This window comes from Anolis carolinensis, chromosome 6, assembly GCF_035594765.1.
Source record: "Anolis carolinensis isolate JA03-04 chromosome 6, rAnoCar3.1.pri, whole genome shotgun sequence".
NCBI classification, from domain to species: domain Eukaryota; kingdom Metazoa; phylum Chordata; class Lepidosauria; order Squamata; family Dactyloidae; genus Anolis; species Anolis carolinensis.
The window spans coordinates 10861594-10876104 of NC_085846.1; the positions used below are offsets into that span (position 1 = coordinate 10861594).

Genomic DNA, 14511 nt, shown 5'->3' on the forward strand with positions numbered 1-14511 from the left:
CTTGCTAGACTGTATGACCCTAGCTCTGAAAACTCACCACCTTGCCCTCACTGCACAAGGGAAACCTTGCTGTTATTCAATCTAATGTTGACTTCAGGTGACCCCCTGCTTAGCGGTTTTGGACATTTGAAGGGTGCAGCAGAAATCAGAGCAATTTCTATAGTTTCGTAGAGAATGGTCATTTTAAAAACCTAAGCAAAAACATAATTCCAGTCTAAGCAAGTTCTTCCCAAGACTATGAAATATGTAGAGTTGTTAGGTGATCCCTTGTTGTCCGAGTATGATTGTCCTACAGGTGTAGTGTTCTGGAGGTAGATACATAGGTGACTGTGGAGTCCTATTCTTGATCCACATGTTCTTCCACTGTGAGGACATTGGTTTCCAGGTGGAAGACAGTCCCGGTCAGGGTTGGCTTGACACGCCTTCCTCTTGACGCATTTCTCCCTTTCGCCCTAGATTTTTGCCTCTTCAAATTCTACAGCACTGCTAGTCACAGCTGATCTCCAGCTAGAGCGCTCAAGGGCCAGGGTTTCCCAGTTCTCTCTCGGTGTCTGTGCCACAGCTTTTAAGGTGAGCTTTAAGCCCATCTTTAAATCTCTTTTCCTGCCCACCAACATTCTGTTTTCCATTCTTGAGTTGGGAGTGGAATAACCGCTTTGGGAGATGGTGATTGGGCATTCGGACAACGTGGCCAGTCCAGCGGAGTTGACGTAGGACCATGGCTTCAGTGCTGATGGTCTTTGCTTCTTCCAGCACACTGACATTTGTCTACCTGTTTCCCCGAGATTTGCAGGACTTTTCAAAAGCAATACTGATGGAATCGTAGATTATTATTTAGGTAACAAGAAAACTAAAAGAAAAGCAGTGTGTGAGAGAGGAGTGCTGGTCTGGTTAAGCTCCTAAAAGCCTGTAGCAAAAGTTGGCACATTCCAGGATTGCAGAATTTGCCTTGCTGTTTCATAGAAGTTTTAGTTCTACCAACTGGACCCTGGGGCACAACACATAGTCATGAAGGAGAAAGTTATTGTTCTGGTAGAACAATTGAATGTCAGAAATCCTTGCTGAACTACTCATATAGAATCCTTCAAGCTGATCCAGTTCTGTTAAGTTATAATATTGTAACAGTGAAGAGGAAAATATGTAAGAAGTGTTACAAGGTTTTAAAAAATCTTGCTAAAATTTTATTGGGAGGTTTCAAGAAGGAAGAAATGTGATGCTTGTCCCATCCTACTGTCCTGAAAAGTCCACTTGCACCCTGTTGCACAGCTGATAACAAGATTTCCAATCTAATATCTTCTTGTGGAACCGGAGTGGGGAAAGTGTGCCCTGTGGGCCATCTGTGCCCCTCTGATCTGGCTTTCGTAACCTTTTAGGTCACCCTATGGGAAGAAACTGGCATAAAATTGTGACCAAAAGTGATGGGTTATCATCTCTGGTGCACCCAACACACTTGTGCAGCCTATGAGGTGGAAGAGAAGAGGGGGTGATAGTGGTTAAAACTGGCCCCCATCACCTCCTTGTTTGGCTCACTCCTGATATAAAGTTCAAGGAAGTTTCAAGACAATAGGAAGTGAAAAAAGGACGACTGGAATTAAATACTGCAGTTACAAATATGTATCCTAGTATTATGCATCTGTAACTGACTTGTATTCAGAAAACATATTCACAGTCATAGTGCAATTGCAACAATTGCAAAGGTTTCCCCTGTCCTGTTTTACCAGGCACCAGCCACTTACAATAACAGCTTGTTTTCCTGTTCATCACAGGACAGGAAATAAATAAATAAGTAATAAAAAAAATCAAAGGACAGCAGATCAACATTTCCACCCCTTCTGCCAACAATCTCCAAGGTGAGAAGATATCCTGTTTCCAATTATCACACCAGATATTGGTCGGATCAAAAGAACAGATCTCTGCCCATTTGTAGCAGCCGATGCCTGGTAAAGCAGAATAAATGATAGGGTCAGTAGACACTGTTTAGATAAGGAAAGGATATAGGATCTCAGCCAAAGTTGTTTTTCCACTTCACCTTTGGTCCTGAAGAATTCCGGAAGCCAGAGTAGGAGCAACACTGTGAAAGGAGTAGGGTTACAGTGCAATGTTTTGTATTTCCCTTCCACATCCCAGAGCCCTCGGTGGTGCAATGAGTTAAACCCATGTGTTGGCAGGACTACTGTCTTGAAGGTTGGGTTTCTGACCTGAAGATTGCCAGTTCGAATCCGGGGAGAGTGTGGATGAGCTGCTTCTGTCAGCTCCAGCTCCCCTTGTGAGAACATGAGAGAAGCCTCCCACAAGGATAGTATAAAAACATCAAAAACATTCAGGCATCCCCTGGGCAATGTCCTTGCAAACAGCTAATTCTGTCACACCAGAAGAGACTTGCAGTTTCTCAAGTCGCTCTTGTCACACACACAAAAAAGACTCCCAGAGAGATCTTCATTCTCAAATGACTGAATTCATGAATGCAGCTTTCTTGTACACAATGTATTTGAGATAACCTGAGACATGTGCTTCATCTTGTGGTTGCCCCAACCTGAGCTGTCAAGCCCCTTCAAAATGCAAAACAAAACAAAAACCACACCAGGAACCGCCTCTCTTTTAAAACTTCATACATATGTCTTTTTTTTAATTATAGAGATATAGATATTTATTTAATATATAAAATAGCACTTTTTATATATATTTTACAAAACAGAAAAACAAAACAAAAAAGCCACATTGATCTCGTCCTTCCGTCCTTCGTCCCCTAACAAAAACTTTTTTAAAAAACACAACATAAGTGATATAATTAAACCATAACAAAAATAAAAACTTTCCAAAGGAAACAGAGAGAAGCCCCAATCCCCTAACAAACTTGCGGCGGTGATTCCCCAGTTACGGTTGCCCTGAGATGGGGGGTGTCTCTGCCCCCCTCTGCCTAACCACCACGGCAGCTGGGAGCAAACAAGCAAGCGGGAGGGGCCGGGTCTTGCGTGGCCAAGAGCGTGGCATGGCTCTGTGTGTGTGTGTGTTCTCGTGTGTTTATACACATGGCTAAAGAGTTTGGAGAGTTTCAGTCGGCTTTGTTCTTGAGGGGGGCAGCAGGAGAGCCATTAGCACAGGTGGGCGAGAGGCCAGGCTTGGGCAGCGTGCAGGCCGCGGGGGGGCGCAGGTATGTGCTGAACAGGCGGGCATACTCCGGGTGGCGCAGGGAGAAATCCTGGAACTTGTCTGGAGAAACAAAAGAAAAGATAGACATGAAATGGGGGGTTGAGGAAAGATATCAAGAAACAGTGCATTGAGGAGTCTCAGCACTGCAGCACACAGCATCTTCTGCATCAAAAGCAACTACAGTAGAGTCTCACTTATCCAACATAAATGGGCCGGCAGAACGTTGGATAAGCATTTATTTATTTATTTATTTATTTATTTACAGTATTTATATTCCGCCCTTCTCACCCTGAAGGGGACTCAGGGCGGATTACAATGAACACATATATGGCAAACATTCAATGCCAACAGACAAACAACATATATAGACAGACACAGAGGCATTTAACATTTGTTTCCAGCTTCACGATTCCGGCCACAGGGGGAGCTGTTGCTTCACTGTCCACTAGTGGCTGTACTTCCTCATTCCTTTCCTCGTGTTTTGCTGGCAGTTTTATGATGTTGTAAATTAGTTAAATTAACCTCCCGCATAAAGCGTACCTAAATTTCCCTACTTGACAGATGCAACTGTCTTTCGGGGCTGCATAGGTCGACAGCAAGCCGGGCTATTTAATGGTCGGGGGCTTAACCCGACCCGGGCTTTGAACTCATGACCTCTTGGTCAGTAGTGATTTATTGCAGCTGGTTACTAGCCAGCTGCGCCACAGCCCGGCCCTTTATATGTTGGATAACAAGGAGAGATTAAGGAGAAGCCTATTAAACACCAAATTAGGTTATGATTTTACATATTAAACATCAAAACATCATGTTATACAACAAATTTGACAGAAAAAGTAGTTAAACATGCAGTAATGCTATGTAGTAATTACTGTATTTACGAATTTGGCACCAAAATATCACGATGTATTGAAAACATTGACTACAAATATGTATTGGATAATCCAGAACGTTGGATAAGTGATACTCTACTGTATTTGTTCTCTTGACTCAATTTTTTTACCCTAGACAAACCTTCTAAATAATTCTCAGGGAATCCCTCCATAAACATTACAGGTCACAGGGAAGCTTTGCATTAAAATAAATGAGCACAGAGAACCCCTGCATAAAAATGATTTAATCTATCATTCAGAATTACAATTTCTTGCAGAACCCCTAGTGATCTCTCAAAGAACACTAGGGCTCCAAGGATCCGTGGTTGAGAATCCCTGCTCTTAGGCTGGATCTACACTGCCCTATATCCCAGGACCGGATCCCAGGCTATCTGCTTTGAACTGGATTATATGAGTCTCCATTGCCAGATAATCTGGGATTAGATCCTGGGGTACAACAACAACAACAACAACAACAACAACAACAACAACAACAACACAACAGGAAAAACTCAGCCGCTATCAGGACCTCAAGATTGAACTTCAAAGACTCTGGCAGAAACCAGTGCAGGTGGTCCCGGTGGCGATGGGCACACTGGGTGCAGTGCCAAAAGATCTCAGCTGGCATTTGGAAACAATAGACATTGACAAAATTACGATCTGCCAACTGCAAAAGGCCACCCTGCTGGGATTTGCGCGCATAATCTGAAAATACATCACACAGTCCTAGACACTTGGGAAGTGTTCGACTTGTGATTTTGTGAAACAAAATCCAGCATATCTATCTTGTTTGTGTCATACAATAACAACAAGAACAACACTTTATTTAAAGCCCGCCATCTCTCCCCGAAGGGACTCAGGGTAGTGTAGAAGGGGTTTTAGACTACAGCTGCCATCCCGCTACAGTTAGGATGGCTAATAGGCAAGGATTATGGGAGTTATATTTCACACTGTGAGGAGAGTACTAGCTTGCTTTTAACCAATGTAATAATTAGATAAATAAATTGGGCACAACGAGTTAAACTGCTGAGTTGCTGAACCTGCTGACTGGAAGGTCGGTGGTTCAAATCTGCAGGATAGGGTGAGCCTCCATTGTTAGCCCTAGCTTCTGCCAACCTAGCAGTTCGAAAACATACAAATGTGAGTAGATCAATAGGTACCCGCCTCAGCAGGAGGTAATGGCGCTCCATGCAGTCATGCCAGCCACATGACCTAGAAGGTGTCTAGGGACAACGCAGGCTCTTTGGCTTTGAAATTAAGATGAGCACCACCCCACAGAGCCGGAAAGTTAACACAGATAACTGAATGCCTTTGTGTTTGTATATGCTGAAATCCGCCCAGAGTCCCCTTGGGAGAGATAGGGTGGAATACAAATAAAGATTATTAATATTATCATCATCATCATCATCATCATCATCATCATCATCATCATCATCCTACCTTTACAAGTGATTTGTATCTATTTTTATTCTCATATTCCTATTGTGCCTTCTCTTCTATACTCCTACCTCCCCAATCTCCTTTTTGCGTATTGTTTATCCTCAGCAATATCTTTCTGAACATCCCATTATTCTCTCAATATATTTTTGCTGGAAGGAATGGGAGGCATTCTACGTCAAATCCTATGGTTTTATGATATGTCAGCCTAATAAAGATGATGATAATGATATATACTAGTATAGCGGCCACGATCCCTATAGACTCTCTTTCCCTCCCCCAATTCTTACCAAGAGTCAGTTCATTCTGGCTGCTCTCCTCAGCACTCAGCCGGCTATAGAGTTCAGCCCCATCCGCAGCCGGTGTGCCAAACAAGAGCCGCAAAATGGTGCAGAAACCGTCCTGGCACAGCCTGTGGTCCCCGGTCCCAGCATCCAGCTCTGAAAATAACTGGAGAGAAGCATATGCATGAGGAATGCAAAATCCAAACTGAAAGGCTGGAGAACTACAGAATTTACACCTTTGCTCTGCCACATACACAGTTCAACCTGCTTTAAACCTTTGCCTCTTTTCCCTTGCATCTCCAAATCCACCAAAATGCCAACCTCCATTTACCTTCCATAGCTGTTCTTATCCTATCTCAGTTTAGCCTCTTTACAGCTCACCACCCCTTCCTGATTTTCTCCTACCTTCACAATTACTCAATGCTAATATACCTTATTATTGTTGTTGAGAACTGTATTTTATATTAATTGCATTAATTACATTATAAATATATAAATATTAATATAAATATTACATTACATCTCCCCATAGGGCCCAAGGCAGCTAACAATAACATGACACCATACAACAGACAATGCAAATACATAGACATCTGAATGTAAGAATTAAAAAGCAATTACATATTCGTGCCATGAATGTAAAAGTTAAAATACAATCAAAATTACATTTAAAAACTAGAAAGCCCCCACCCCAAATCCCACTCCTAGCATTAAGTATCCATTTACTCAGGTCAAAGTATGTTATATATCACATTGAAATCAGCATCCCCATCGCCATAGGGGTCACGTGCGATAGCCATGCAGTATCTAGCAGAATCATGAGGATGCATAAAGCATAATGCATAAATGCACAAAATATAACATACTTTGACCCAAGTAAATGGATACTTAATGGTTGCATTGCAAACCAAAACATATCAGTCTTGTAGAGCAAAATTTTCTCTTTCAGATGATACTATTCATCTTTCATCTTTTGGATGATACTACTCACAAGCATATTCAGGTAAACTATTTTTTAATAATTGGCTTTGAACTTTGATAGATTTTATTTTATCATTTGTGCCAAAAGTGCTAAATTTGAAGAGATCCTGAAGGTGATTATAAAAGGTGGGTAGTTGCAAATTAGGCATTATTATGTCCAGCACAAGCATAATGCTTAGTCAAAATGTCAAGTCTGTATCTTCGTTTGCATGGAAATTGTTGCAGTCTGAGTACTGCTCACAATTTGTCACGACACATTTTGATGCACACTTTGAGTCAACTTGTTTGACTGGATTTTGCATCCATAATGTTAAAATTAATTTTATCAGAATCAGCAGAAAATACTGTACATGATTTCAATTTACTAGCCATTCTTATACATTTAGTTTCAACTATATTAGACCCCAAAATGGCATTTTTAAAAATGTCATGCACACGCTGACTGACCACCCTGCAGATAAGGGGGTCTAGATCAGCAACTATTGCAGTTAGAGACCCCACATTTTGGGAAACTGAGTTTAACACCTGACTGGTGCTACAGCTAAAATTTGAACAAAATTGGTGGGAATTTTTTTAAAAAAATTATACCACTTGGCATGGAATGACCCAAACACTAGTTCTTGATTCGTTACTTCCAGCACACAGAAAGTATATTGGTCTGAGGGGTCTGCCATCTCCTTCTCTACTTAGACATGCCAACACACATTAACTGGTTCATAGCAGCTTCACTCTGTTTCCTAAAGTGCAAATTGGCCCACAAAGACACTTGTTGGGAGACTTATGTTTTTGCTGAATTTTTCAAAAACTGGCATGGGATGTTACAATCTACAAGGGAAAGGGATGTGGTTGGGTGCTGCCTATGCTTCTTCGATCCCTTCTTCTTCCCCAATTCAAAGCAGATATTGTGGTATTTTCTGCCATGATATTCTGGATTATATAGCTGTGTGGAAGGGCCCTTTGAGATTCCTCTAATGCCAGGAGAAAAACAGCTGGGGGAGGTGGCAATACAAGAAACTAGCAGCAAGGGGAGTGAAATAAGGTTCCCCTTATTTGGAAAAAGGTTTCTCCACCATATCTCCCCTCCTTGCAACTTAAGGCATTTACTCCAATTGTCTAGCCCAGTGGTTCTCAACCTGTGGGTCCCCAGATGTTTTGGCCTTCAACTGCCAGAAATCCTAACAGCTGGTAAACTGGCTGGAATTTCTGGGAGTTGTAGGAGAGGGACTCACAGGTTGAGAACCACTGGTCTAGCCTGATATTCTGGAGGTCTGCTTTCCTGGCCCATCAAAATCAAAGCCAACCATTACCTCAAATGCATGACTTGTCAATGAGTGTGGGTCATGCTCTCCCTCGAGTACCTCCAGTGCGAGGGCCACTTCCCGAGAATCCATGTTACCTTCAGAATCCTAGAAATAAATGCAACAAGGATGAGTAATTTTAAAATAATTTTTATTTATAGATTTATCAATCAAAATGTATAAGTATACATTATTTCCTCTTTTTACATGATGAGTAATAACACCAGTATCTTACAAGCGATTCCAGTTATTCGATGATCAAGTACTGGTGTCATAGTAAGGAGTCCAGCAGATTTGGCCATGTGGAGACTTAGGATGAATAGAATTGAGTCAGAGTGATTGCAGTAATATTTTCTATCTCAGCCATATGGACACCCCTACTATTTAAGAGTAACTCAATATATTCTCCAAATCCTTCCATATTTTCTTGGGGACTGAACACCTTGATGGTGTCAGGCCCCCTTTGAACTGGAACCCGAACAAGATCAGGCCTGTAAATACTTGGATGGGGGGCTGCTAATTAATTCTTCTATTTCAGAAGAAAGCAACATCTTATTTCCTCTATGAAATCAATGGGGTCACCATAAATTGAAAGGTGACTTAAAGCGACATACACACTGTCCACACATCCCCGGCTACTTCATTTTACCTTTTGGAAATAGGTACCAAGTCCTTCCACAGCCTCAGGGCAGGTCAGACCCAACCATTGAGCCAACTCTGCTGGCTTGAGCTTTCCTAACGTGCCATCAGGAAGCGGATCAAGCTGACATTTGGCCCCTCCTGTTAGGAATCTGCAAAGAGAGGTAATCACAGAGGTGGAAAGGAGTAAGAGGTTCACATTGCTCTTTGGAAATAATCATGCCTTTTTGCCATGGTTTTTTTTTTAAAGATGCCTTCTTATAGCTTGCCTCTTCTGATTCATATGTCATATGGCCTTGGTTGGGGCCCCTGGTGGCATAGTGTGTTAAAGCGCTGAGCTGCTGAACTTGCGGACCAAAAGGTCCCCGGTTCAAATCCCGGGAGCGGAGTGAGCGCCTGCTGTTAGCTCCAGCTTCTGCCAACCTAGCAGTTCGAGAACATGTAAATGTGAGTAGATCAATAGGTACCGCTCTGGCGGGAAGGTAACAGTGCTCCATGCAGTCATGCTGGCCACATGACCTTGGAGAAGTCTGTGGACAATGCTGGCTCTTCAGCTTAGAAATGGAGATGAGCACCAACCCCCAGAGTCGGTCACGACTGGACTTAACATCAGGGGAAACCTTTACCTTTACCTATGGCCTTGGTTGAGCCACATCTTTCACACCCGCACACAAAATCTCTTTCTCTTTACTTCCAAAAGCCTTATTTTCATCATGTTTTAGTTCACTTCAGGCTTAGAAAAGCATTTTGAAATACCAGGAGCCACTTCTTGTTTCAAAGGTAGGTATGTTAGGGCTTAAACTGGTCCAGAGGACCAAAAACATAGCAAAAAGGCCCTCCCAAGCTATCAGCGGGCACTTGAGCAGCATTTTGAGGCAAAACTCACTCTTCCCACCAGGCTTTTCTTGGATCCTTAAGGTCACTCACCTAGCCTTTCGGAGAACCTTGCCCAGTTCCCAGATCCGTGGTTCCAGAGCCACTCTCAAACGCCCGACTACAGTGACTGGAAGGTTGCCCAAAAACTCACATTCAGTGGCAGGGATCCCCAGGGCCCTGGTTGGAAAAAAAGACAAAAGTAGTCAATGAGGCAGCAAACTGAGGCTCACCTAAACCACGAGGAGAAGATTCCAAACGTGTGTCAAAGCTCAGTGTCACAGTCTGCACTACCACTCTATTCCTCTCAGTCAAATCTGCATTGCCAGGAGGAGTGAGTAGCAATGGCTGTTCATCCTCCTCATGGCTATTGCTGCATCCCCACTTGCAGCAAACTAGGGATCAGCAACAAGCAGGAGAAAGGCATCAGCATGAATGACTCTCTTAGAGGAGACCATTGCTGGAGTATGGGCTCAACAATGTTGACCACCAATTAAATGCTTCCTTAACTTGATGAGGTGATTTTGGTGTGGACTGGGAATGAGGTCCAGCTCTTTTGGGGGGATACCTAGAACCAACTACTTAGGCCTATCATTGTTTACTCCATACTTCTTTCTTAATTCCTAATGGCTCATCTCCAAATTCCTTCTTACCCTTGTCAAAGGGTGTCACCCAAACCCTCTGAACCCCTTCCCCTTCTACTCACTTGGCCATCACTTTCTGGACGTTGTTGGCATATAGCGTTGGGTTCACAGCCTCTTCAGCACTGGGATGATAAACTGGAAGGAACTGAAATATCAGGAAGAATCAGATTGGAATTGGCTTTTTGTACAACTGACATATGCTAGCCAGCTTGTGCCATGTGTGGAGCTAAGAAGCTGTTCCAACTGTACAGCTGGCCGAGGCATGTTTATATCCAAAGCAAAGAACAAGGTGGCAACCATCCATTCCTTGTAAAGACAGCAACTGGGATAGCAGCTAAATGGCAACAGAATCTACTCTGGCAATAGGATTAGTTTCAGGATAAGTCTAGTTTAGAACAGTCTTTCTCAAACTGGCTCTCTTAACATTTTGGATTCCTACTACCAATTGACAGTGTCCAGAGAAGGAGACTAAAAAAATCAAAGGTTTGGAGACCATGAATCCCTCTGAGGATCGGCTTAAAGAACTGGGGATGTTTAACCTGTAGAAGAGAAGGTTGAGAGGAGGCATGATAGCTATGTTTAAATATTTAAAATAATGTCATGAGGAGAGAGCAGGCTTGTTTTCCGCTGCCTTGGAGACTAGGACTCAATGGAGCAATGGGTTCAAATGACAGGAAGGAGATTCTACCTGAACATTAGGAAGACCTTTAGCAAGGAGAGCGGTTCAACAGTGGAACTCACTGCTTCAGAGTGCATTGGATGCTCCTTCTTTGGAGGCTTTTAAACAGAGGCTAGATGGCCATTTGAGTGTGCTTTTCCTGCGTGGCAGGGAATTGGATTGGATGACCTATATTGGATGACCCAACTCTATGATTCTATCAAAAATCATAGTAAGTATGTCTGATGGTCAGAAATATTGGAACTTGAAGTCCACTATTTCAGAAGTTTTGAGACAACCAGTTGCTTCCTATAAAACTAAAAATGACTGAGTTTGTCCACGAGGTTACTGCTTCTGCCCAATATATTCCACCTAATACTTCACTAGGAGTACTGGAAAAGAAGTAGCCCTAAAGAAATCATGTGGCTGAACTGCTCAGTTAAACTACAGTACAAAAAATGAAAATATTTACCTCCACTTCCACAGTCGTGCATGGTTGAGATGCAGTTAACCAGATGACTTTTAACCTGAAAGGCAAAACCAGGGGGTGACACTCTGCCAACAGATGGAATTTCCATCCATTTGCAAGGGGGGGGGGGGAACAGAACAAAACTCCAGCACACAGACACAATATTGCTAATCCCCACCCTCACAACCGACAGTAACTCACACTCCAGGTCCTCTCCATGCCCAGGTTGTTGAATCCTGCAAAGCAAAGAGAAACGGGCATATTTATGAACAGACAACAGATCCCCTGTGTAAGTTGAAAAGTGTGTTGGATCTCCCCTTCCTCATCTTAGGAAAATACAAAGTTCTTCATGGCACAGGTACATTTATCTCAATATTGTTTGATGCAGGAGTGGGTAACTCTTGGATCTTCCCAATCCACTGGAGGGTTAGGGAATCCTCTTTCCTTCCAAAGAGGAAGCTGACAAGGAGAAGTTTGTTGTTGTTGACCCTAGTGCAGCAAAATTTTTGTAGTGTTTTTCCTCAGGAGGTGGGAGTCCTGCCAATTTCAGCCCTGTTAGTTTTAGCCTATGGACCATCCCTGACTGGTAGAAGCTCTCCAAGATTTCAGACAGGTCTTTCCCAGTTTCACTGGGAGATACTAGAGACCTTTAATGATCAGGGACATTCTTCATGCAAAAATATAAAAACCAAACTCCATGTTATTTCTTGCTGAGCTAAGAGCCATTCTTGTTGACTTACCAGAGAGTTGGGGTATCGAATAAGGATGGGCTGGATGGGAACACCAGATATGAAGGCACCTGAGGATACAAAAGACATGCCCTTCAAGAATTGCTCAAGCGTTCCATGGATGATGAAAATGAATCAAGTCTGTTCACACACCTACGCAGCTACAAGGAAGAACCTGCAGTAAGACAGCTACTACCATTTTCTTTCAGAAAGGGGAAAAAGTCCTTGGAAATATTGAGACTTTCCCGTTCTTTTGCTTTGGTACTGCCATCTTCATACTCATAGGTTTGCATTCAAACTCTTTCTTGAAATATCTCAAGTCTCCTTCACTGCCACCTCTACTGTGCCCTTCCTTGCATAGGTCTTGTCAAGACTCAGGCGATGTTTCAGAAATTGCTTTTTGCCTATTTCCACTGATCCCTTTTTAGATTCAGGAGTTACAGTCAAAGTCCTAAAGTGCCTTAAAGACTTGCTGACCTCTTACCTGGTTTAAACTTCAATAAGGCTTTTTTGTTTGAGCAGGTCCCCTCTGGGAAAAACAGAACCTAGAAAACAGAAGAAGAAAGGAACTCAGAGGGAAATGGTGGACTCACAAAGGGAAAACTGCCAACCAGAGTTAACATCATGGTTGATGGGCTCCCACCGTTCTCACCTGCGGCCATTTCCCTTGGGAAGTGGCTCGTTTCTTTACTTCTTCCACCACCTTCTTGCGAGAGGCTGGATCATGGCGGGAGACCAGGATGGCTTGGTTGAACCTCAGCAGGGCTGGAGGGGATGGAGGAGAAAGGGAAGCGAGAAGAGTTCAATAGGATTGTTATGTTGGCCTGTTTTTCTTGTTTTTTCAGTTGTCACCAGGGCCTGCCTAAGAAACTGTGCCTTAAATGTGAGAGCCAGTATAGGCAGTTCCCAAGTTACAAACACCCAACTTACAAATTACTAATAGTTAAAAATGGGGGAGGGGCAACAGGAAGTGGGAGAAATCTGCCCATGGGAAGGGAAATTTACTCCTGAAAGAGTTATCATGGAGAAAAGGTGTCTCAACTGAAGCTATATCACCAATCCTTGCTTCCACAACAAGCCAATTTTTTCAAAATCCAATTATCATAGGGATGGAAGATAAGGTGAAATCTTCTGAAGAGGGTCACAAACAGCAAAACAAACACCATGGGGGTATTAACCCATCCTTATGCTAGCCAAATACACACACACACACACACATCTATATCTGTATATCTGTATAAATACACTTAAAATGTACTTGTTTCAACTGACATACAAATTAAACTTAAGAAAAATTATAAAACCTATCATGTTTGTAATCTGGCAACTGCCTGTATTCATTTCATCCACTGGAAAACTGTCATTCTGAATGAGTGCCCCAGAGGAACAATAAGAAAATCAATCTGGATCAGCCAATCTTGTCTTACATCCCCAACCTCTATGTTAAGTCAACCGGATGACTACAAGCAGAAACCTGAAAAGGTTCTTTTTCAACCACAAATCTCAAATTTATAAAGGCAGAAATGGTGGTTGGGGGAGTCTGGGAATTCACAGTCCTTCCTACACTGTTTGCAAACACAAGTTGGATGTGAAAGGTAGCAACTCTCTCCCATGATTGCTTAACTTCCTAAGAGGATCTGGCATCCAAAGAAGTGAGCTGTTGTAGTTTCCCATACACTTTCCTTCTGAAGCCATCTATTTTATGGAAAGTCTAATAATCAAAAATTTGATCATAACCATAGGCTGCCTCCTCCTTTCTTCACCAAAACCTTGGAGAAATCTCTGACTTTGGGAATGAGGTCAGCAAATACATAAACCAGCTTAGAGCATTTCTTCACATATCTGCCCCATTTACACTCATGGCTGTGTGCCCTCTTAATCTGAGTAAGGTAAATAGGTAAGTTGATTGATTTTGCATCAAGGAAACCTGATTTCCAAAAGACACACCGAAGAGACTGATAAGACACACTTGAATGGACTTCCTTAATTAGTGTAGTTATTTTTCAGCTAATTCATTCTACGCATTCAAGGAAAGGGGATGTAAACTACAAAGAAAACAGATGACACCAGTCTCTCCTACTCTACTTGACCCCTGGGATCCCTATCTGCTGCTCACCATCAGATCTCATGGCCCATTTTCTTCCACCATCTTCACCACAAGGATGCTTGGAAACTTAGGTTTTGTTTTATTGTGGCCATGAAGTTCTTTGTGACCAGCAATGCTGCGGCTGTCCAGCTAATCATCTACTCACCCAAAAGATCCTAGGAACACTGGATTGCATCAAGACAGCTCTAGAGTAGCTTCCCTTGCATTAATTGGTTGAGTGTGGACACAGCCAGCTTTTCAGCAGAGCCTTTATGGCACCATTGCTTTTCCTGGTCACATTATTGGGTGCCCTGGTACAACTGCACCAAAACATCACCAACAAGCAACGTCACCAACAGACCTCTCCTAGAGAGCTGCTTGTGGTAATGGTGGGT

At 42.7% G+C, this 14511-nt stretch overlaps 1 protein-coding gene across 4 annotated transcripts in view; it reads right to left on the reverse strand.

Annotated features, from left to right (window-relative positions):
- Positions 1-2594: 2594 nt before the first annotated feature.
- Positions 2595-14511, reverse strand: part of lpcat4 (lysophosphatidylcholine acyltransferase 4) — a 41090-nt gene continuing 29173 nt past the window's right edge. The window contains exons 4-14 of one of the 4 annotated variants that reach the window (XM_003223854.4): positions 12683-12795; positions 12515-12575; positions 12043-12101; positions 11504-11538; positions 11306-11360; positions 10238-10320; positions 9586-9711; positions 8669-8810; positions 8029-8127; positions 5747-5906; positions 2595-3210 (exon numbers count right to left, since the gene is read on the reverse strand). In XM_003223854.4, the coding sequence (XP_003223902.1) occupies positions 3053-3210; positions 5747-5906; positions 8029-8127; positions 8669-8810; positions 9586-9711; positions 10238-10320; positions 11306-11360; positions 11504-11538; positions 12043-12101; positions 12515-12575; positions 12683-12795 (1091 nt within the window). In that variant the 3' untranslated portion in view covers positions 2595-3052. Of the gene's footprint in view, positions 3211-3876; positions 4641-5746; positions 5907-8028; positions 8128-8668; positions 8811-9585; positions 9712-10237; positions 10321-11305; positions 11361-11503; positions 11539-12042; positions 12102-12514; positions 12576-12682; positions 12796-14511 lie in introns of those variants that run through there. The other 3 variants (XM_062957251.1, XM_062957250.1, XM_062957249.1) reach the window with 3 other exon arrangements.